This window comes from Colletotrichum destructivum, chromosome 7, assembly GCF_034447905.1.
Source record: "Colletotrichum destructivum chromosome 7, complete sequence".
Lineage (NCBI taxonomy): Eukaryota > Fungi > Ascomycota > Sordariomycetes > Glomerellales > Glomerellaceae > Colletotrichum > Colletotrichum destructivum.
This window is the reverse complement of record NC_085902.1, coordinates 3,244,452-3,266,439: the sequence shown is the minus strand read 5'-3', so window position 1 is coordinate 3,266,439 and position 21,988 is coordinate 3,244,452. Positions and strand designations below refer to the sequence as shown.

General features: G+C 56.9%; 8 protein-coding genes across 8 annotated transcripts; 4 read left to right on the top strand and 4 right to left on the bottom strand.

The window, feature by feature from the left end:
- Nucleotides 1-33: 33 nt before the first annotated feature.
- CDEST_11540 (Putative short-chain dehydrogenase/reductase SDR, NAD(P)-binding domain superfamily) lies at nt 34-1,751 on the bottom strand. Its single transcript, XM_062927696.1, has 2 exons — nt 875-1,751; nt 34-758 (listed from the first exon to the last, which is right to left on the bottom strand). Exons 1-2 carry the CDS (start codon nt 1,379-1,381, stop codon nt 297-299), a joined length of 969 nt encoding a protein of 322 aa, XP_062783747.1. The 5' UTR covers nt 1,382-1,751; the 3' UTR covers nt 34-296.
- A 612-nt stretch (nt 1,752-2,363) lies between these two features.
- On the bottom strand, nt 2,364-5,409 carry CDEST_11539 (Putative dynamin stalk domain, dynamin, GTPase region, GTPase effector domain-containing protein). Its single transcript, XM_062927695.1, has 5 exons — nt 4,979-5,409; nt 4,778-4,912; nt 3,054-4,696; nt 2,912-2,996; nt 2,364-2,854 (listed from the first exon to the last, which is right to left on the bottom strand). The coding sequence occupies exons 1-5, from the start codon at nt 5,035-5,037 to the stop codon at nt 2,686-2,688; spliced, it is 2,091 nt and encodes a 696-aa protein (XP_062783746.1). The 5' UTR covers nt 5,038-5,409; the 3' UTR covers nt 2,364-2,685.
- Nucleotides 5,410-7,837: 2,428 nt separating this feature from the next.
- CDEST_11538 (Putative WD40/YVTN repeat-like-containing domain superfamily) lies at nt 7,838-9,887 on the top strand (the record flags this gene model as incomplete). Its single annotated transcript, XM_062927694.1, has 5 exons — nt 7,838-8,513; nt 8,570-8,973; nt 9,051-9,531; nt 9,587-9,731; nt 9,785-9,887. 5 exons carry the CDS (start codon nt 7,838-7,840, stop codon nt 9,885-9,887), a joined length of 1,809 nt encoding a protein of 602 aa, XP_062783745.1.
- A 797-nt stretch (nt 9,888-10,684) lies between these two features.
- Nucleotides 10,685-12,195, top strand: CDEST_11537 (uncharacterized protein; the record flags this gene model as incomplete). The annotated part of the gene is made up of 2 exons (XM_062927693.1): nt 10,685-10,967; nt 11,018-12,195. 2 exons carry the CDS (start codon nt 10,685-10,687, stop codon nt 12,193-12,195), a joined length of 1,461 nt encoding a protein of 486 aa, XP_062783744.1.
- Nucleotides 12,196-12,390: 195 nt separating this feature from the next.
- Nucleotides 12,391-13,552, bottom strand: CDEST_11536 (Putative phospholipase/carboxylesterase/thioesterase, alpha/Beta hydrolase; the record flags this gene model as incomplete). Its single annotated transcript, XM_062927692.1, has 1 exon — nt 12,391-13,552. Exon 1 carries the CDS (start codon nt 13,237-13,239, stop codon nt 12,391-12,393), a length of 849 nt encoding a protein of 282 aa, XP_062783743.1. The 5' UTR covers nt 13,240-13,552.
- A 962-nt stretch (nt 13,553-14,514) lies between these two features.
- CDEST_11535 (uncharacterized protein) lies at nt 14,515-16,162 on the top strand (the record flags this gene model as incomplete). The annotated part of the gene is made up of 2 exons (XM_062927691.1): nt 14,515-15,596; nt 15,722-16,162. Exons 1-2 carry the CDS (start codon nt 15,264-15,266, stop codon nt 16,160-16,162), a joined length of 774 nt encoding a protein of 257 aa, XP_062783742.1. The 5' UTR covers nt 14,515-15,263.
- Nucleotides 16,163-17,382: 1,220 nt separating this feature from the next.
- Nucleotides 17,383-18,610, top strand: CDEST_11534 (uncharacterized protein). The gene is made up of 2 exons (XM_062927690.1): nt 17,383-18,274; nt 18,432-18,610. The coding sequence occupies exons 1-2, from the start codon at nt 18,028-18,030 to the stop codon at nt 18,530-18,532; spliced, it is 348 nt and encodes a 115-aa protein (XP_062783741.1). The 5' UTR covers nt 17,383-18,027; the 3' UTR covers nt 18,533-18,610.
- A 38-nt stretch (nt 18,611-18,648) lies between these two features.
- CDEST_11533 (Putative LCCL domain-containing protein) lies at nt 18,649-21,205 on the bottom strand. The gene is made up of 2 exons (XM_062927689.1): nt 20,976-21,205; nt 18,649-20,897 (listed from the first exon to the last, which is right to left on the bottom strand). Exon 2 carries the CDS (start codon nt 20,748-20,750, stop codon nt 18,759-18,761), a length of 1,992 nt encoding a protein of 663 aa, XP_062783740.1. The 5' UTR covers nt 20,751-20,897; nt 20,976-21,205; the 3' UTR covers nt 18,649-18,758.
- Between the last annotated feature and the right edge of the window lie 783 nt (nt 21,206-21,988).

Sequence of the window (21,988 nt, the reverse complement as noted above, 5' to 3'; positions counted from 1 at the left end):
CGTTTCTTATCCACCTAAGACTGAAGAGGTGATGTGACCCTGCCAATGAACATCGCACATGAGGGTCGCCTATGTGATATTCAGCTAGATTCAGGACTCTCATCTAGAACCGAAGCTGCATCTTGTAATTTGTGCCGACTCGGCCAGGAAATGTAGCAAAACCACCATTATCAAATCCCCAAAGGTAGGTAGGTACCTGCCTATCCATACAATTTCCCATGCTTCCTTACAGAACCATACACCCGTCTCGAGGCCGCCGCCTCCCCCATCGACATTACACACCTACGCGGTTCGACTCACAGATTCATCGACACCGCCGGGTCGACCCCGTTCAGCAACTCCACCGTCTCCTCCCACAGCCGCGCCTGCACCTGCTCCCCCTCCTCGCCCTGCATAATCTTGGGGAACTTGACGACGGCGCAGTCGCTCATGTACCGCCCGTGGGCCTCCTCGCCCGCGAAGGCGGCCGCCATCAGGCACCGTGACCCGACCTCGGCCGACCGTGCCAGCAGCTTCAGCCCGACCTTGACGACGAGCGTCAGCGGGAACGGTATGTTGCGGAACAGCGCCGTCGAGCAGAGGCCCGGGTTCAGCGTCGTCACCTGGACCCGGCCCTTACCCGACGCGTCCGCCGCGATGGCCATCTGCCGCGCCAGCATCACCTGCATCAGCTTCGTCGTGCTGTACCGGTCCGTCAGGCTCTTGTTGGTGTTGAGCGCCTTGTAAATGTCCTCGGCGTTGCGCTCGCGGAACTTGGCCTGTGATTCGCCGTGAGAACTCTGAACACCAGGTTGTCCTCCGACACCGTCGCTCGCGCACCCTGTACGGGTGCGTTTGACCTACAAAGGAAAGGGATGGCTGGGGAGGCACTCACCATCTGACTCGCATCCGACGAGACGATAACAATCTTGGGCGTCACGTTGTGCGTCTTCCCCGTCCGCCTCAGCACCGGCAGCACCTTGAGGCTCAGCAGGAACGTGCTGAGCACGTTCACCGTTACCTGGCTCTCCCACCCCTCGGCGTCGATCCTCTTGTTCGTCGCGACGCCCGCATTCAGCACCACGTAGTCCAGTCGCGGCAGCCGGTCTGCGCGAGCCGCGAATTCCTTGACGCTGTCGAACGACGACTGGTCCAGCGGCCACACCTCGACGACGTCGCGCCGGCCCGTCGTGAGCTCAATGTCCGTCCGAGCCGCCTCGCCCTTGTCGGTGCTGCGGACGGCGAGCACTACCTTGGCCGCGTTGAGCCGCACAAAGTGCCGCGCCGCCTCGAGGCCCAGCCCAACGTTGGAGCCCGTCACGATCACGACCCGGCCCGCGCAATCCTCGGACGGGTACGGCAGCTTCTTGAACTGGGAGCGGATGAAGTCCACGCCCTTCATGGTTGCAAGTCCTATTCTCTCGGCGACGCTTTGGCGGGGAAGGGGGGTGGTGTTCCTGGTCTCGCGCGTCAACTTGGCCTTCTCGATGCGATGGCGGAACGCTCGGCGGTGGCTGATTTGTGATTTCTATGATTCGAAAGCTACTGTGTACTGCTACAGTGTATATGCGAGGATGAAACAAAACAGCGGGGGAGCGCAAACAAGTGGTGATGAAATAGGAGGGAGGCCTGGTGAGTTTATCAACCTACACACACACATACACATACGCCTCCCCCCTCCTCACCCCCTCCCGAACTTCCCGCCCCCGTTTTCATCCCCAAACCTATTTCACCACGCAGCGGGGGTGGGAAAGCCCGGAAAGCTACCTCTATCCGGCATGTGGTTTCACCAATCTCCAGTAACCAACAAATTTAAAAAAAAAAAAATCCAAAAGAAATGCTGCGCAATGCACATCGCTGCCCACCAGCGCGTCTCAACATGAGCCTGCTGGAGACGGTGGTGCTGTCGTAGCTAGCTGGCCGTACCTGCGGCGTTTTGCAGACTGTGCTTTAACATGTTTTGCCTTTCGAGACGCTGGCTACAGCAGCCTCTGTCATGCGGCCTCGACCTGTATCCCGCTTTGACGACCTCCATCCATTTTGGTGGGTAACAGGTGGTGATTTGTGTGTCTGAATCGTCCGCAGCTTCACACACACACCCCCCTCCCCCATTCCAGCTCATCTCAACGGGGTAAAGCAACCGCGGCAGGGGATCGCCGGTTCGCTGGGAGCTTGAAACTGTCGATGCATAATCTACCACACGTCTTGACCACATTGTGTATTATTGTCAATGTCAATCGTCCGGTTATGGATGAGCATGTTGCAATGAAAGCCATCTGAGCCCGGCTTCAAACATTTGATACATCGTCAGACATGACAAACCTGACTGGGACCGTCTTGTCACATTACTATATTGCCTATACTAGGCCCAAATAGCAAGCCTCAAACCAAGTGGGAATATGAGTTTTCATTGCTGCCTCCGCATCGCTAATCTCTTTGGCCATCTTTGATCCAGTCTCCATCTCAAGAAACAAATGTATGCCACTCTCATTAAAAGACTATCACCGCAACTGCCGCTGTTGAGCTGTCTGTCTACTGCCTCACAAGCCTCCGGGGATCCCGCCGACGATACATGGGAAGATTTTACTACCTTAACGCCGCGCTCCTTCTCTTCTGTTCCCCCGGAAGCGTGGGGCGGGCCGGCATCACAGCGGGCATCGTTCTAGTGCTTCTCCGAAAAGCCGTCGTGTATATCGTATCGCGTCTTTACTGGACTTGGCTGACGATCTCGCTGGCCTTGCCAAGGGACTCCACCATTTGCTGGCACTCCTTCCTTCTGCGGATGGTGAAGTCGCTCTCCTTGAGCAGGTCATCTAGGGTGTCGGTGCGGTACATGTTCTCCAGAAGCTCCTTCTGCATCTCATCTTTGGTGAACCTGTAGCAACTGTCAGCACAACGAGTTCGTCAACCAGATTCACTCTATTCGACTCACTGAACGAGGGTAAGCATGATGGCCTTAGGCACCATGTCGATCATGGTACGCTTCACAATGTTGTAGTACGAGGAGATGAGCAGCTCTGGACAGACGGGTTAGCGATCATCTCACCTGATGGCGCGAGGCAGATAAGACGTACTGATGACTTCAACCTCAATGTTCTCCCGCTCCGAGAGCGTTCCAGAGGCCTTGAGTGTTGGCGGGGGAGCTTCCATGGCGGCCGCCTTCTTCTTGTTCTTCGCAGCAAAGAAGCTGCCAAAGAAGCCCCCGTTCGCAGAGTCCTCTGGCACGACCGGGCTGGATGCTCTAGGAGTGCCGCCCGGCAGAGGCTTGCCCGTCTTGGGGTCGACCTGGACGGGCTTGGAGGGGTTGTAGCGCTCGTTGACCATGGCCATGGCTCTGTGACCGTTCAGGAAGTCGGGGTGGCCGGTGTTGATGTAGCATGCCTCCATGGCGACCAGGTCCTTGACCAGCTTGTTGGTGGGTTCCATGGCCTTCTTGAAGAAGTTGATGACGACGGTGTGGACCTTCTCCTTGAGCGAAGGATACCTGCGGTACAAAGTCTTGCCGAGGAGCTGCGACAGGATGCGCACCAGCTCGTCATAGACGAGAGACACGCACTTCAGACTGGGGTCTTCCAGACGCTTGATCTGCTGCTTCACGATCAACTCAAAGGCGGTGGTGCCGACGAAGAGAGCCGGGGAGGAGCCGGACGAGTTGTACAGTATGGTGCGGATATCAACGTCCTTGACCACGTCGAAAGGGTCAACGGCCTTCACGCCGTTTGAGTACAGCTCGTGGAAGACGAAGCTGATTCTGGCACCGCCCGACAACTCCGTGCTCGAGAGCTCCGTGTTATTGCCATCCAACACCGTCCGCCACTCGTTTGTGAATTCGGTGATGATGTTGAGCACAATGTTTGCACTGTTACCCAGCATGCTGGGTCCCAAGCTCTCCAACTCGGCCGAGTACTTTTGCAGCGAGCTTGAGATGCGGGCCTTGATATCGGGCAACGTTTGCTTGATGTGCATCATCAGGATGAGGTTGAGCTTCCTCGCCAGGTAGGGTGTTCCACAGTATGAACTCTTGTTTCTGTATGCCTTGTGGTTGTCGAAGAAATTCTTCTCGTTTTCCAAAGCGGCCTGGATCGGCTTCTTGTTATCAATGTCTCGCTGACCGCGGTTGACGACAGGGACGTATCCCAGCCGCAACGGAATAATGCGACCAGCCAGAATGTCAACAACATCAGTGCCTTCGTCCATAAGATCGACCTTTGTAAGAACGCCGATCGTCCGCTGACCCTCGGGGTCGACCTCGCGCGCAAGCTTGAGGCCGTCGGAGTTGGCAAGATCGATGTTGGCGGCAGTGACGGCGAGGATGATGGCGTTGGACTTGGAGATGTACTTAAGGATCATGTCGCGGATCTGGCGCTCGATGTCTCGAGGCTGGTCTCCGACGGGAACTCTGGTCAGGCCGGGCAAATCGACCAGGGTCAGTGTAAGAACATTCGGGGAGTAGACTCTCAGGTTGATGGGAGCGGGGGAGATGCCGGCGTTGCGGCCGACCTTGGCCTCGGTTTCTCTGCTGATTTCATCGCGAATCTTGTTGAAGTCGTAAAACTTCTGGCCGGGGATGTGGAGGAACTCGCCCCATTCGTCAGCGTTGGCCGCCTTGTCGGTGCTGTTTTCCACCTCCTCGATGCCGTTTTGTGAAGTCGCGGGACGGTTGATGAGCTGGAGCACGAGGGGTCGACGAGTGCAGATACCAGAGCCTCGGGGCAAGCTGCAGGGAACAAAGCTGTTAGGAGGTTGTTCCCACGAACGTGGAAAACATGTGACGGCGGAGCGGGGCGGTGACACTCACAAGTCTCTTCCTACAATGTTTTCCAAAACGGAACTCTTACCGCTGGACTGACTGCCAACGACGACTATTTGAGGGAGGTCGATGGGGTTGGTGACGCCGACTGTTGTAAAGACGTCCTGGAGCTTGTTCACGAGGCTGGGGCGCGGCGCACAGTTAGCTTTGGACTTGGGTCAAGCGATGTTTGGGTATCCCATCACGTACGTGATCAAGGCGGGATCCGAGATGCCACCTTGGCTGGAAAGGGTCTGGGGCGCGCTCATTGTTGCGATGCGGCCGGCGCTCTTGGAGGATGCGGTCGTGGGACGGATGAGGGGAGGTTGAGGATCAGGTCGGGACAGGCGTCTTTGTGGTCAAGTGTCCTGTCGCAGATGGCTCCTGAATCGCAATACGATACGTGGAAGAAGGCGGGAAAGGGGGGAGGGAGGAGGGTCGGATTCGTAGCGAGGACGATCGGTAGCTTAGGGCGGGGATCGGATGGAGCTCAGCGATGACCCCCTGGGTTTATCGGCGACGACGGGTCTTTAGTTTATGTCGGCAGAGAGGCGAAAGCCAAGTTGTCGAGCAGTTGCAAGTTTGAAGTTTTTGGTCGGGCCGGGAATGGTGGGAGAAGAAGTCGCAAGCACCCAGATGTCTTTGTCGGTCGGTCTGTCGAGAGCCTACTCTGTACAGAGTACACACCCACCACACGTTGGCAGTTGCTGCCCTGAGAGTGTGCTGTGCCTGGGATCCCTGCCGCACCAGCCACATGCGACCGGTCCCACCGGTGTCGTAGGCCCCTGTCACTCTGCCGACGACAGCACAGGCTACATGCCACAGGCTACAGCATAGCACAGCACAGAGACAGGAAAATGGCGGGGTGTTGGGCTGGAGACCGTCCCACTTGGGCGCAGTTGGCGCACGTGACCGATTCGTTCATCGCGTGGGGCAGCTTCAGCACCACAACCTGCCCGTGCCAACAGACATCCGCACTGGCGGTGCGGCGCCTGCGGCACTGCATCGCGAATGCGCGTGATATGCTGATGGGCGAAGAATCCGGTTGCCTAAGCGTACGTCACTCGAGCCGCGTACGCTGCGGTACCGTGGTGACGACCTCATCAGGACCATGACGAGACATCGGGGCCTTGTCGATTTGCTCATTTGACAGTTCCGTCTCCATCGTGCATTTTGAGGGATTGATAAATGAGGCTCGACAGCCAGCACTTGCCGCGTTGCGGCCTCTTGCATTCAAGCGCTATAGAGGTGTGAACGGAGCTTACACGTGTAACGGCCATTATTGCCTTGCTGGCCCATGCATCAGGTTCGTCCTCTTCTTGTGATATAACCTAACTACCTAAGTAGTGAACTCCGTGTTCATCCACAAATTCAGTATCTCTGATGTAGTCAAGTGCATGCCGTCAGGACAACGGCCCGTTGCTGAAGCATCCGGACCGGAACGGAGAAGGACGGTGATGGCGGAACAATGACGGGCACCAAAATGCAACAGAGGTCTGGCATTTTAGTGGCCGACAGCATCATGCTACCTTAAATTCAGTTCATCCACAGTTTCTTTGACTAAGGTATGCCGATATGCTGTATTAACGGAACAGCTTGTCTGGTTCTTCTCAGTGGACCCGATCGACAGATAACAGTTTGTGTTCGATGTGTACATTGTATTGCATCAACCGATAAGCCTTTGCAGTAGACGGAGACAACCATAGATACGGGCGTGTGACCCTCTGTCCGTCCCCTCAGTAGGTACCTGAGCAGCTCATCTCTCAATCTTTCGACGGGATCCTTCTTGCATATGCAACATGCCTATATCGAACTACTCTGTACGTATTTTAGGTAAGGTAGGTAGGTAGGTGCCCTACGGTCTGGTCTCGTCTGGTCTAGTCTAGTCTGTAGTTTGTACGATGTATTCTGTAGTGGTGTGTTATTGAGCTTCACTATCTTGGGCCGCGACCAGTGAACCGGCGAGTGAATCGGCCCCTCCTCCAACCACCCCAGTAACCAGGTGGTCATCCATCTCCACACTTTCGTGGTTTCCCCCCATCAAAGGCCCAATCACGCGGCATCCCGTCATCCACTTACTTGCTCGCCCCGGTGCTTGCCCAGTCAGAGTGCCACAGGTGACAGCAGTGTACATCTGCCATGCCACAGGTCCCTTCCTGGGCTCCCTACCTCTAGGTATCCAAGGTACCTAGATCAGTGCTCTGTACAGCGGAGGCCCCAAGTACCAGACGACCTGAGGTATCTGAGTCGGTGACCTCCTGCCGTGCCTCAACCCTCGAGGTACCTACAGTATGGATACAGCCAGTATCTAATTAAGGTATGACCTCTACCGTCTCACAGCCCCGAAACCAACCTACACCTACGGACTCCAAACCTCAAAGCTTCACCTTCCATTCCACGTCCCACCGCACCTTGGCTCGGCTCCCAGACCTTCGATCCGCCCGCGCACCTCATCTGCCTTGCCTTACCGCACCGAACATCCATACGTCCGTCCGCCCGCACTACCGTCCCCCCTACCGGACCTGACCAACGACCTCCGCTGAACCATTCTGTAATCAAACAATCTACACGACCTTCCTGCCTACCTACGTACCCGGCGACCAAGCACTCGCCACAACATTCCTCCAGTAGTCCCTCGGCGTCTCCGTCACTCCCCAAGATATCGACAGACGAGAACAACCGCGGGTTCTTCCCGCGGTAACAAAGGCCGACCTGGACCCCAACTCCAATCCAGATACCAACTCCCATCTCATCGTCACCGAACAGCATTCATCCACCCCACCGGCCATCCAGATATCTTCCAACGCAGTCTTTCCGCCAGCCCTCGCGGCTTCCCGCCCCTCCTCTTCCGACGACACCGCATCCCCGAGCCCCTACAGTCCGACTAGTCCCCAGCATTCCTCGGCTGCCACCACCGGCGCGGTAGCTTCTCCCTCGGTGCCCCGTCAGGTCTTGGGTCGTCGACAACGAGCCACTTCCGACTCGGATCGGGGAGGCTCTCTTGCGACATCTGCGGGCGCCAGTCGACCCGCCTTTCACCGCTCCAAACGTAGAAGAGGAGACCCCGCCATGATTTCAGACGGCGATGCAGTTGCTTCGAATGGGACGTCGAGGACGTACCCCAACGGCGCGAGGGCCGAGGCGCCCGTCACCTCCTCGGCGACCAACGGTGCTCGCAAGGCCGCCGTCGCCGCCGCCCCGAACGGCTCTTCCTATGCCGAGAAGGAAGCCCAGCCACCCGTCCCGTCGACCTACTTCGGCCACGATCGAGAGGAGGTCACGCGGATACTCATACAAGCGCTGTCCGATATGGGATACCATGGAGCCGCTGAGAGCGTCAGCAGGGACAGCGGCTTCGAGCTGGAGAGCCCCACCGTCGCCGCTTTCCGCAGCGCCGTGGTCGGCGGCGAATGGGGTGAGGCTGAGGAGCTCCTCGTTGGAGCCGTCATGTCTGGCGACCGAAGTCAGCAAGGAAACGGCCTGGTGTTGGCACCCGGATCCGACCGAAACGTCATGCGTTTTTGGCTACGCCAACAAAAGTTCCTCGAGCTGTTGGAGAAGCGTGACACCAGCCGGGCCCTGATGGTGCTGCGGACCGAACTGACGCCGCTCTACCAGGATACCCAGAAGCTTCACTTCCTCTCCAGCCTTCTCATGTGCCAGTCTACCGAGGATTTGAAGGCCAAGGCCGAATGGGACGGAGCCCACGGTCAGTCAAGAAAGGTTCTCCTATCGGAGCTGTCAAGTGCGTATCCCTCGTTCCCTTGCCCCCCCGTCCGTGCAGTGCTCATGACCCGCTAGAATGCATATCACCCTCAGTCATGCTGCCGGAGAATAGGCTTGCCGTGCTCCTACAACAGGTGAAGCAAAGTCAGATAGACAGCTGCCTCTTCCACACGACGGCGTCATCGCCGTCGTTGTACTCGGATCACTACTGCGAACGGAGTCATTTTCCCACAGAAATTGCGCTGGAGCTCACAGACTTGGCTGGCGAGGTCTGGCAGGTGGTGTTTTCGCATGACGGACAGCGTCTCGCTGCCTGCGGAGATGGCGAGGCCGTTGTCATTTGGGATCTGCCCTCATTCACCGTATCTCAAGTCCTGCGGCCGCATGCCTTGGGTGTCGGTGGTTTGTCATGGAGCCCTGATGACTCGATGATTGTAACATGCTCGCAGGATAAATACGCGCGGCTTTGGGATACATCGGTATAACCCCCCGCCCCCTATTCCACCACCACCACCACCCTATGCGTGGATTCGACTGCAGTGCTGATCTGGAACAGACTGGAGAGATGATCTTAAAGCTTGAGAGATTTGACGAGCCGGCCAGCGGCTGTGTCTGGGCGGCGGATAGCAAGACATTCATCACTGGATCTCTGGATAAGGACCACGGCCTGCGCACCTGGAGCACATCCGGAGAGATGCTGTGCGAATGGGGCAAGAAACATAGGGTGCAAGACATCTGTGGTTCGCCGGACGGCCATTGGCTCGTGGCAGTCGATGATGCGCAGAAGATACACGTGTACAACGCCTTCACACGCGAACTGGAGTACGAAATGGAGGTCAAGTCTCGGCCGACGTGCGTGAGCATCAGCGAGGACTCGCGCCATTTGCTGCTCAACAAGAAGGACGGAGAGCTGCAACTGATTGATCTGGTAAACCGGACTTCGGTACAAAAGTTCCTTGGTCACACAGGAGGCGACTTCATAATCCGCAGCGCCTTTGGAGGTGCTAACGAAAGCTTCGTCGTGAGCGGCAGTGAAGGTAAGTACACTTCGGGCGCATCAAAACGTCAGGGTGCTGACCTCGACGGGTGTAGACGGGAACATTCTCATCTGGCACAAGAACAGTGGTGCCGCGGTAGAGAGGCTCGAAGGTCACCAGCCCCGGACCAACGCCGTCGCCTGGAACCCCGCAGACCCATGCATATTGGCATCGTGTGGTGACGACGGCAAGGTCAAGATGTAAGTTCATCTCCTCATTGAGTGCGAGCCGGACTCACACTGATACTGCGTAGTTGGTCGAACAAGAGCAGAAGTGCGGCGCTGAGATCATTACATAACGGTGCCCCCCGAGGGTCCAACGGCTGGAATGCAGAGGAGCGCGCTGCAGACGAATAGGTTCCGTACGTTGAGCCGGAAGCCGAGCCTGAAGCCGAGCCGGAGACCGAGGCAGAGACCGAGGCAGAGGCAGAGGCGGAGATCGAGGTAGAGATCGAGGTAGAGTTCGAGTGGGAGTTTAGATCACAGGTGGCATCGGATTAGGATTCGGACTAAACACCACCCCCCTTCATCAACATGTCACGGTGTCACGGCGTATTTGTGGGTTGGGATACAAGAGCGAGACGGCCGTTGCTTCTAGTGATCTCCGTTACGGGTTGTCCGGCTTGTTCCACCAGGACGATTCGTGTCATATTTTCAGGTATCAAGACAACTATTGCAACGCAGGAGCTTTTTCACGAGAATTAGGTTCTGTTGATCCAAGCTTCTCCACGCATTGAGGCCCTGCCGTTTCCTGCGGTGTTACTATAGTTTCAATTTCCCTCTCCGTCCATTCCTTCTGGTGTGTGGATTTCGACTAGCCTGATGGAAGGCGCCGTTGACATCAAATATGTGTGTTTCTGTGTATGTGTAGATGCTTCCGCGGGTCTCGGGCAGGAGCTTATAAGATACCAAGCCTCTGGTTTGAGAAGTATCGATCCGTTCTGGGCGGTTGACCTCCTTTCGGGCTTGGAGCGCCTAATGGATTTGCACCTCGGGAAGAGACGAACTGTTGTGTTTCCAGGCCTTTCCTTTTCGTCACCCACACGCCCTCGCCCATCGGCTGCCAGAGATCCTCGACATCATCTCCCACCACGGCGCTTGGCCTTTTCTATCAGCGCCATCTGCTTCATTCACTATCATCATCATTCATCAGGATGCTTTCCCCGCCATCGCTTACCACAGAAAGACCAGCCAAGAACGGACGAAACTCGACGGAGACAGTACAGAAAAGACCTAGTATGCTGGGAACCGTTCGTTCGCACAAGTGGCTCGCCAAGCAGCGGCCACACATCACAAACGAAGCCGCATGTTGTCCTTGCGTTGTATACGCCCGCACTGCAGAAAGGCTCGAACGAGTCGCCTACGATGAAGACCCCCTAGCTCCGCCTTCAGGTGGCTGCAACAGCCCTTGCTGGTCTTGTTGCATGTCCTCCTTAAGTAAGTTTGACGTCTCCGGAGGCTCGCAGTGCGTTGTCTGACTGCCGTAGTATGCAACTGGAAGAAACCACTCCGTGATCAACGGGGCGACATTCGGGACCGCTATGCCATCACTGGCAGTGTGGATGATGACGACGTAAACGCTTGCGCGCACCCGTTCTGGACGTTGATGCTCAACCACAACGAGGTCTTGATACGCGAGAAGATCTGTCGGGATCTCAAAACCTATCCCTTCTCTCCAGGGCCTCCGCCAAAGGAGATCCGCCGCTTCAAGCCTCAGCCGGACCGCCCGTACAAGTCCCCGTCGCTAATGCAGATGAAGAGCAAAAGCCTGCCGAGGATCGTCGAGCTGCCAGAGTCCGGCAACTCAACGGGGAGATACGAAACGCCCAGCATGATGACAAGCCCCGAGTTGGACAAGGTCGAGCCAGAAACTAGAGACCAGTCGCCCCCTTTGCCGAACCACAAACGCAAAGATACTCCTGCGAGATCTCCAGACGTCCTGCGAAGTCCCAACCTGGACCCGCAAGATGCTCAAGTGACGGTGGCCGATTTTGCGGAGCCTCACCGCCTCAGCCAGGACCCCAGGAAGCCGGTCGGATTGAAGCAGTATCCTCATACCCTCCACGACGATCCTCTGTTTGGAATTGCCGAGGAAGTTTATCCGCACACAGTCCATAACGACCCCACGACTCAAGTGGCTCGCCGCCTGGCCCCTCATCAAATCACCATAGACGCAAGGACTCCGGTGGGCAAGACGACGGCACCTCACGGCGTACATCAAGACGGCACTACCAAGGTGGCCGAAGAGCCAGCGCAACACTCCGTCCACAGTGACCAGACCACCATTGTCGTCAATCCCGTCCACGATCACAGGCTCAGCCAAGACCCCACGGCCCCTGTGGGCATGCCAACAAACCCTCATAGTGTTCACGAAGACGGGAGAATGGGCATCCCCGGCCGGCCAGCTTCGCATCCCCTCCAAGAAGATGCAACCGTGGCCCAGCCAGGGCATGTTGTTCCCCATAGCTTCAACGATGATGGTGCGACCAGGGTTGCTGCCGGTGGCGAAGCAAGCAAGGCCGCGGTCAAGGCGCCTGAGAAGAAGGCGAGTCCACATCAGCTAGGGGCCATCGGCCGTTCGGCAACAGCCCCGGCAGAAGTCGACAAGAAGTCTGCAACGGGCAGTGTCGATGCTTCCGCACAGGTGGCAGGAGGGAGCAATTGATGACGGGGAGGAGGAAGCAAACCGTGCAACAGCCTTTGTAATTATAATCCGTAGCCGCGATTCCTAGAGCCACACTCTATAGCCCACCGCTAGTATTTTGTATAATCATTGCAGCATTACGGTTGGCTTTTTTCCTTCTTTTCTTTTTTTTTTTTCGTCTTGACGATGACAAGTGTGGAATGCCTCGAGAATAACTCACCATCCGCTCTTGAGGCATTCAGCAAAGAACTTCATCAGAGGGAACATCTCGTCGCGATCGCGGGGCATGGCCACGTCTTTCCTCTTCCACTTGACGAGCCTGACGTCAAGGAACTCCTCCTTGACGACGTCGAAGGCGTCGTCGTCGAGCTGGACGAGACAGGCTTTGGTCTTGCACTTGGAGCGGGCGCTGACGGAGGGGACCATGGACTGCGGCAGCGGCCCGCCGATGGAGACGACGCCCTTGAGAGTGTTTTCGTCGGAATGGGGATTGCCGCCTCTCTTTGGCCTGCTGGGCGCGGGCGCGTCGGCGGCGTTGGTCACGTCGACGATGCGGGGCCCGAGGCGGAGTTGGGAGGCGATGCCCAGGGCCAGAGAGCCGCCCTGGCCGAAGCCGAAGAGGATGATGTCGGCGAGGTCCCAGCCGCAGCGGGAGACGAGTGTGTCGCGGATGAGGCGGTCTACGACGAGGGCGGAAGACCTGGAGAAGCCTGGGTCGGGCGAGAGGGAGTCCGCGGAAGGGTCGAAGGTGATGTCGTCGCCCCAGTGGAAGTGGCCTGCTCCGGCGGGCGTTGATGCTGATGCTGATGCTGATGGTGGGGATAGGGCTTCGTCGGGGAGCATGGACGGGGGCAGCGGGGAGGGCCCACGAACGGCAATGGAGAGAACGCCGGGGAGGGACATTGCCCTGGAGAAGGAGGCGAATGGTGCCTCGGAGTCGCCCAGGCCGTGGAAGAGGAGCATGATGGCGGTGGTGGACTCGGGCGGGTTTGGGAAGACGAGGGTCAGGGGCAGGACGGGCTGGATGGGCGCGAAGTCGTCCGGGGTGGGGATTCGGGGGGGCATGATTCTGTTAGTGTGTGTGTGCGTGTGTCGACGGATTCAAATGTTCTTGGCGTTGAATGCGCGCTGAACCTTGGTGTGGGTGGGAGGTATGGATTATGTTCTAGATCTCGGCCAGATTCCCGGCGACGAAGAGTCCAATGGGGGCGGTTTTGTAAATTCCCCGAGTCTATTTGTGGCCGTGATAGGACGATATAGAGAGAGTTTTAGTGAGTGAGTGTTGTGTTTGTGTGCGTTTGTGGGCGAGTGGCGCTGGTGAGGGAGGAGTTGAGAATGGCAGCGATGAGGCTGTTGTTGAAGTCATCTCCAAGTGGGGGCCGCCTCATACACCGCGCGGGTTTGAACTCTGAACTCTCAATGACACGAGATCGGACTTACTTAACAAAATAAAAATAAAAATAAAAATATCCACTTTTCTCCAACAAGACTCAAGCTTCAAACGCCGTTTGTGATAGATTGCTCCTCTCTCTCTTCTCTGTACATACGTACATGATGATACCTTGACACCTTACACCAAGTACGCAATACATCAAGTACTCTACCACAATCACCGCAGGGCTGATGAAGGTGCCCAGCCGGTTGCCAATTTTCTCTTCCCGTTCAATCAACCCACCGTACGTTTTAGCCTCAGCCTCTGCCCCCACGAGCGTGTAATAATATGGGGATCTCGACAACCTTACAATCTATCTATAATTGATTGCTTGTATCTCTCTTTTTTTTTTTTTTTTTTTTTGCGGGGAGAAACGTGAAGGGGGAGAGGACCGTCGTCGAATCTGGGACATGTGTTCCTGTCCGGGATGACGGTTCTGGTGAAATCGATCCTATTCACGGCCAATTTTACAGACTTAATGCCGTCCCTGACTCTGTCACTTTCTTTCTCTCTCTTTCTTGCCTCCCGTCTCGTTCGCCCTACAGGATACTTTCCCCTTCACTCACACAGACGTCAAAAATACCATCTCTTCTCAAGGTTCAGGCTGTCAAAAACTTCAGTAAAACTCGTCTCAAATTTGACTTTCACCCCCCTCTCTCATTCGGATCCCTTCCCTTCGGGCTCCCTCGTCCATGTCACTGGCATCCGTCTCCCTCCCTGTTCTCCTTTTTTCGGGACGACTCAACCTTTCTTTTGCCATCCGGGGGGTTGTCCGCCGCCGAGGCGCAGTGGTGGTGCAGTGTTCGTCAGGCAAAGGCGCTTGACTCGAGCTACGCGCTCACGGCTCGCCCTCTGCCATGGTTCTGCGGCTGCCTGGCCATGGCAACATGAGACGGCACCCAAGACGGTCCCCCCCTCCTCGACCGTGAGGGACGACTCGAACGAGCGTTGAGGCTCCGCTCCGGTCTTGCCCAGGGAACTTCCCGACAGCGGCGCCTTATCTTATGGAAGCATCTCGACGGACCCGTGAGGCCAGTCTGGCTGCGGGAATCCCCTAGCCACCCCAGACTCGCACTCGCTCTTCCCCCGTGGCGCTGATGTTTGGTTCAAGCCGCATTCTACGTTTACTCATCGTAGGTGATTGACGGTCCAAGGACGGATGATCACACCCTGAAACGCCTCACGCGCCCGCTCCAGAAGATGACGCTCGCCATCTCTTTCTCTGTCTGTCTGTCCGTCCGTCTCCCTGTTTGTCTACCTGCAATCTTACTTTGCCTTTCGGATGCTGTTACATGCCGGTGAGATGTCGAGCCTCCGGCGGCCCCGAAAGTTCGCCCAAAGCCCCCCTCCCCGGTCCTTAGACACACGAAGGGTGGCTGGCTCTGGCGTTTCTGTACAGGATGAAAGTGAAGTCCCCGATCGAACTATAAGATCATCCAAAATCCTCGCTACTTCGGCTACTCGGCTCTCATTCTCATCATCTCACTCTTTCTCTTGTCTCATCAACCCGGTGTTCTGATACTTCTCCACAGCTGTGCTGTTCCATTTCCACAAACCAGTCCTTCGCTCATTAATCCATCGTTTTATTATTATTATTACAAACCACACCTTCTTTCAGTAAACAAAACCCACCCCCCCGGTCCAAACGATCATCAACATGAAGTTCTCCGTCGTCCTCGCCACCCTCGCCGCCGTCGCCTCGGCTGCCCCCTCCGGGGATATCTCCTCGGCCGGCAACAGGGTCCAGAAGCGCGCCGTCTTCACGGCCAAGACCTTTGACGAGCTCTCCATCAGCGGCGGCACCGCTGGTAAGGCCAAGGAGGATGCCCTGGCCAAGTTCGCCGGCCTGCCGACGGACCTTTCCACCGTCGACAAGGCCGATCTCGAGTTCCTCGACAGTGCCAACAAGATCGCCAACCAGGCCGAGCGTGGCGCCTACAACACAGAGATTGCCAAGACGGCTCCCGGCGAGGACGCTCTCGCTCTTCAGGTTAGTCGATCACCATCATCTCTCTTTTTCTTCTGTTTCCTCTGGTTTCGTCCCATCGATGCCAATCGATGGGTGCGTTGTGCAAAGTACAGACGATGGGGGCTAACACGACCACACACAACCAGCGCGCCAAGATCCAGAACAAGGTCATGAAGCTCACGGCCACTGTCTTGGGCCTGCAGGCCCAGCAGGCGCAGGGCCAGAACGTGACGGCCAAGCTCGAGGAGGAGACCAAGAAGCTCGAGAAGAACATCGCCGACGACGTCGCCAACGCCGGCAAGCCCGCCACCGCCCTCAAGTTCAACGCCTCCACCGACAACCCGGCCGCCAGCGAGGTGCCCAAGGACGAGGCTCTGGCGACCAAGGCGGGCGACGTCGTCAAGCAGTCCATCGCCCTCGCCGGCGGAGGCCAGGCCGCTGCCGGCAAGGGCAAGGGCGCTGACACGGGCGCCGGAAAGGGTGACGGCAAGGGCGCCGGCAAGGGCGATGGCAAGGGTGACGGCAAGGGCAAGGGCGGCGCCGCCGCCGCGAGCAAGGCCGCCGCCGGGGAGGAGGACGAGGAGTGAGCGAGTGGGTAATTGGGTGGTTACGTATCTGGCTGGGATAATGCCGTCCAGACTGGGCGGAGTGTGTATGTGTGTGCACACTTCCATCGGGATCTGGTCGCCCGGGAGGTGACCCCCATAACTATCTAAAGAATTCAAATCCATGAATTCAAGTGTGTCCGTGGTTTTCGTCGTGTCTGGATGCTCTGAGCGCTGAAAACAACTGCAACTGTGAAAGTCAACGATTGGCTTTACTTCTGAAGTTTTGGACATCACCCTGGAAGTGTATGCTTTCTCCTTTTCCTTGCTACTTCGTACATATGCCTCTCTCACTCTCTCTCTCTCTCTCCCTATATATCATCGTCTTGAATTTCTCCTCACTTAGGTAGTTACGTTCAATTTACGATTTACGGAACAAATAATTTACCAAAACGGGCTTTCAAACACCATGCGACTGATGTAAGGCTCTAATCGAAGGAACCGAAAGTGCAGAGTTAGTGCGAGAGCTCATGGCTATCACAAGAACGAATCGTTGATCAAAGTTAGTAGTGACCCTTCAGCGCCGGGTTGAATGCCATGTTTGTCGTATCATTCATACAGATCATCAGAATGATGGGCCTGCACGATTCTTGAACGGCAGGGGGCATGAGTTGATCTCTCTGATCACCACCGCTCTAGACTTTTGTTCGGTTGATCTTCCCTTGGCTGTTTGCCTCTCCAAACGTTCGTTCTATTCGCCAAGAAGTACTCTAACACGTGGTGGCACGTGTGGCTATCTATGTACGCAAATCCGGGGGCACATAACTTGACCCATTCTCCAACTCATGACCCAGATTTCGCCGCGAGTTTGTGCAAACATCCGAGTTCAAAGCTCAGAACCTTTTTTTGCATCTTGTCATGTAAGTCTTCCCATCTCTGCTTTGTTTTGGCCCCCAAAGTAAACAGTTAGCCCCCCCCCCCCTCTCCCCCTAAACTCAGTCTCCTAGCATCAAGTCCCAAACCCACGATACCCCTGTCGCCCGTTTCATCATCCACCCCACAACCCAACACTTCAAACCGTCGCATCGTCGCCGCATCTCCCGAGCATCCCTCCCCCTCAAACTAAACCGCATTGAGGCTCTCTGCATGACGCCGTCCAGCCGCAGAGCCTCCCTTCGCGACCCATGTTCGTCTCATCCAGACCTGGGCTCCCACAGATTGGCTTCCGTCTCCTTTTTAGGTTCAGGGGATGATGGCCTGAAGGGGGGGGGGAAAGGGCTCTCTCCTTTTGGGATATGAGACGAAAAAGACAACCGCCCCCCAGAGGCCCGTCGTCCTCTACCGTGTGTCAAGACGCAAGCGAAAAGGGTTCGTGGTAGACGGATGGAGTCCTGGTTCGGTCTGTGAAGGCAACCTAGCAGTCGTTTCCCCTCCCCCCTCCCCCCCTTTAGAGGCCCCGGTCCGAAACTCACTCGTCCCGTTCGTGATCATGGGGATCTGGTGCGATGGCCTCGGGATCCTCATGTCGAGGTGCTGGTTTGTGCAATTTAGACTACGTCCGGGCTACGGATTCGACGGGTGGCGCCTGTTTGACACATCGTGAAGGGGGGATAGCGGGCATGGGGGTTGAGCCGTTCAACGGGACCTAGACTCCGGGGATGATGTATAAAAGATCCCCTTCATCCTCCGTCATCTGTCAGTCCGGTTTCCTCATCTCCAATAGCATCACTCAGTCTTTTCTACTTCTCTCCCGCCGGCCGGACATTCTTTTTTATCCCCTCTTTCTCGCATCGCAAAGTTTCGAGCTTTCCAAATAATCACTCGACGAATCCAGCACACCCAGTCTGCTCAGGCATTCGAAGTACCAGTATACCCAAGCCATCCTTCTCAAGCCCACAAACGACAAAATGAAGTTCTCCCCCCAGTCCGCTCTCCTCGTCCTGGCCCTCGCCCTCCACGCGAGCGCGGCTGCGGTCGAGGACCCCGCCATGGCCGCCGTCCGCCGGGACACCCTCCTCATGGAGCGCCAGGGCGCCAACGACAACCGGCCTGTCCCCAACGGCGCCTGCTGCGTCGCCAACACGAGCCTGAAGCAGGACGTCTGCAACGTCAACGGTCAGACGGGCCGCTGCGTACCCGACAGCGTGAACAACTGTGAGTATCCCTCCCCAGTTCTCCTCGCGTCTTTTCTCTCTCTCTCTCTCTCTTTCTCTCTCTCTCTCTCTCTCTCTTTCTCTCTCTCGGGGGATAAAGGCGACACAGCCCGTGTATCGTGCGTACGAGAGCACCGTTGCTAACACTCACGAACTAGGCGGTGCGAAGTTGACCTGCATTGAGGACAGCAGGCTGGATTGCGACCCGAACACCCTCGAGCGTGGCCGGCCCCTTTGCCGCCGTCGCCAGGGGGCGTAGGTTGAGTAGCAGGAGGAGCATGTCACTAGCGAGTTTTGTGGCCTTTTTTCTTCATGGCCCATAATCATACCAAGATAGGAATAGAAATGGTAATTTCTCGCTATGGAGATGAGAGAGAAAAACATTTGCCCGCTTTCCAGAACGATCGAGCTCTAGTATATATATATATATATATATATGCAGGTCATCTATCCAGGTGTATAAAGAGTCATCAAAACATCACAGATCACCGCGGCACAAAATCGTCCTCGTCTCCCAGCGACCGGGCCCGGACCATGGAGGGGCCCGGCTTCATGTCTATCCATTTACCTTCTGCGTTCCAAATACCGGCTTTGGTGTAATCGTAGCTCGTGCTGCCTTCCATGAAACCGAAGCGAAAGTATTCGTTTAACCCGAGGTCGCTCTCGCGGGTCCAGACGAAGCTCTTGGCGGGGACAGGCCCGTCGTCGAAATACGAGCGGAAGCGCTCCACGTCGTTGACCAGGACGCTGATCCCGTCGTACCGCGCCCCTACGGGCGGGTTGTTCCAGGTGAAGTTGATGTTCCATGCGGCCTGTCCCAGGTCGACAATGGGCGGCAGAATGCTGGGCAGCACCGAGCCGTGCTGCGCGTCCCCCTGGAGGGCCGCGGGGGTCTGCAGAACGGCGTCGAAGCCCCAGCGGGCGATGCCGTTGATGAAGAGACCGACCAAGAGGCCCTGGTAGAGCAAGGAGGGTCTGGTTTGCATGCTCGTGCCCGGGAGTAGCAGCAGGGCCAGAATGTAATGGTGGATACGGAGACTTAGGTCCGGCAAGACAAGGCAGACCACGATGCCGCCCAGGAAAAGCAGGTAGAGCTTGAGGTACTTCAGCAGGCGACCCTCCTGTCTGAAATACCATACCTGTTGAACAATAATGACGACCAGGACGATGATGATGGCCGCCAGGGCCGCCTTGGCTCCCGGCTGCTGATTGAGATCGTGGGCGTTGAGGCGCTGGATCGGGATCCAGCGGAAGGTGTAGTTACTGAGCGCGCCGACCCAGCACCCGCCGAGCCACAGGACGGTCTTCTCGACCTGAGCCGTAAGGCCGGTGAGCGTCCGCCGGACGCCCATCTTGTCGTACATGACCCAGGCGCAGAACATGGCGGGGAGGAACTTGCCGATGATGTTGGACACGAGATCGGCGACAGAGTAATGGTTGGGCGGGTCCGAGGCAAGCCCGACATGCCAGAACACACCGGTGAAGATGGAAAAGAAGAAGACCGCGGGCGACGCCGTGAGCAGGGAGAGGATTGTCGTAAAGACGAGGGAGATCGCCAGCAAGTTCCACCTGAGGTCCCGAGCCTTGCACTGGATGCCCGGTTCGAAAGTGAAAGAGAGCGGGAAATAGGAATCGAAGCTGATGCTCTCGATGTCGTTTCTCTCGGAGCTGGGGAAGCCCTCGTGTCGTCCGACAAGGCGGACCACGCCGCAGCCTCCGTTCTCATTGGAGACGACACCGGCGTGGATGGCGGCGCTGCAGAGGAACGAATCGCCACGGTAGATGGGTGTGCTGGAGTTGTCGGTCGGCCCGCCGATGACGAGCGACTGGTAGACGATCTCCTGGTCCCCGACAGCCCTCGGGTTCAGGACCATGTAGCCGGCGCAGTTGGCCGAACACCTAAAAGGGAAGCCGCTGCCGTTGAATGGGCGGCAGTCAGCGCCGTTGAGACCGCAGTTGTTACCCCGACCCCAGTACGTCGCGCCGCAGCCGATCTGCTGCGGCGCCCCCCATCCCTCGACCTCGGTCGCGAAGGTCTCACTCCTCTTGACCAAAGCGAAGGTGATGATCCAGACGGCGACGTAGAGGAAGACGAGGCCGACACGGTGTTTGAACAACGGTAGGTATCGATCGATGAGGACGAGAGGGAACTCTTGGATTTGTGGCAATATGGGCTTGATCTTGTAGTTCCGCGGGTTCGGCGGGCCCTTTGACCACTTCGCGGTGGCCTTGACGATGCGGCGCACCGGGTATGGCACCCATCTCCACCTCTTCCATGATCCGTCGTCTTGCATGAACCGGGGCGTCGATTGGGAAGACGAGTCGTCGTCTACTTCGAGCTCGCGACGTGCGGTATCCGCGAGCGGCGCATCGGGGTGCTCGGTGGGATTCGCCCGGGTGGTGGCAGGCTCGTCGGCCTGTTGTCGCTCCATGGCAGTGAGGAGCGGTTCGTGTTCATGTCTTCTGCCGTCAGCCATGGTGGAGGAATGGACGTGGGGCTAGGCAAGATATGTAAGGTGGATTGTTGGTAACGGTTCGCCGGACCGGACAGGGGCGAAATGTGAGGAGCCAAAGTGGCTAGAGGGAGGGAGTCCTGAGGAAGGACTACTACCGTATCCGGACGCCTTGACAATCAGTCAGCAAAGAAAAAGGCTCGGCATTGGGGGCGGATGCGCAGGGAGAGAGAGGCAGAGAGGTCATACCAGAAAAGGCAGAGAGCAACGGTATCAATGCGATGCTATCAAATGACGAAGTTCTTCTCGGTCGTGAAACGAACGTTTCGCTGGCCTCTCGTCCAGCTGCCTAACGACGTCGACGCATTGGCTTTGAAACATCAGACGGGACGACGGGGGGCCTCTTGATGGGCGTGAATGGCAGCGCTGTGGCTCAAGGAAACCAAGGAACGGATCAGGAACCGCATTAGCCAGTGATCCTGAAGCAGTCGATCCCGCGGCACCGACCCACCCTGTCGGACTTGAACTGGCAGGTGGAGCATCGGTTGGTCCTTGCGCACGCGCCCGGTGTTCCGCGTGGCGATAAAGTGCAGGAAAAGGGTACGTATCCAAGATGCTACTCTCAAAGTGGTGTGTGAACGGAAGCATTGATTTAAGTGGATCGGGTGTCGGAGTGTCGGAGCGGCGGCCACCGACCCGAGTGCCTCAGCCACCGATGCCCCACGCCGAGACCTGGCCACATGACGGACCGACTCTTCCCCGTCGTACCAGCCACAGTGGCGGTGCAGCTATGGCGCAAACCCCCACCCCAAGCCCAACAGCAGCAGTACGGCGGCGAGTCAGTTGGCAGTCAGAATGAGTTCCGAATTCGTGGGCTCCGTCGCTTTAAATGACGAACTACCTACAACTCTCTCAGTCGGTCATGCTTAAAATGACACTCTGGCCCCCACGGTCGTTTAGACTTTTTTTTTTTCTCTTTTTCGTCACCGATATCGCCTCTACTGTACAACCTTTTGACATGTGCTCTCAAGCTCAACGCTCCCCTTGGGGACCTTTCCCGCGTTATTAGGTACAACGCCATCAACCGAAGCATCCTACGCCGCCTACTCGCTTATGATCCTAGCCGAGTCGGCCTAGACCCTCAATTCATGCGTCTTCAGCGGCATTAGGGCTGCCTTTGCTACTGATAGTTACATACATAGAGTAAGAGAGCCTGAAAACCGACACGTGCTGAACCTTGCCACATTTCCTCCTCACCTTGG

Coding starts and splice junctions, on each gene's coding strand:
- CDEST_11534 (XM_062927690.1), top strand. CDS start 18,028: ATGAAGTTCTCCCCCCAGTCCGCTCTCCTCGTCCTGGCCCTCGCCCTC. Junction 18,275..18,431: donor ACCCGACAGCGTGAACAACT/GTGAGTATCCCT, acceptor CTCACGAACTAG/GCGGTGCGAAGTTGACCTGC.
- CDEST_11533 (XM_062927689.1), bottom strand. CDS start 20,750: ATGGCTGACGGCAGAAGACATGAACACGAACCGCTCCTCACTGCCATG.
- CDEST_11540 (XM_062927696.1), bottom strand. CDS start 1,381: ATGAAGGGCGTGGACTTCATCCGCTCCCAGTTCAAGAAGCTGCCGTAC. Junction 759..874: donor CGTCGGATGCGAGTCAGATG/GTGAGTGCCTCC, acceptor GGCGAATCACAG/GCCAAGTTCCGCGAGCGCAA.
- CDEST_11539 (XM_062927695.1), bottom strand. CDS start 5,037: ATGAGCGCGCCCCAGACCCTTTCCAGCCAAGGTGGCATCTCGGATCCC. Junction 4,697..4,777: donor AACATTGTAGGAAGAGACTT/GTGAGTGTCACC, acceptor TGTTCCCTGCAG/CTTGCCCCGAGGCTCTGGTA. Junction 2,997..3,053: donor CATTGAGGTTGAAGTCATCA/GTACGTCTTATC, acceptor CCGTCTGTCCAG/AGCTGCTCATCTCCTCGTAC.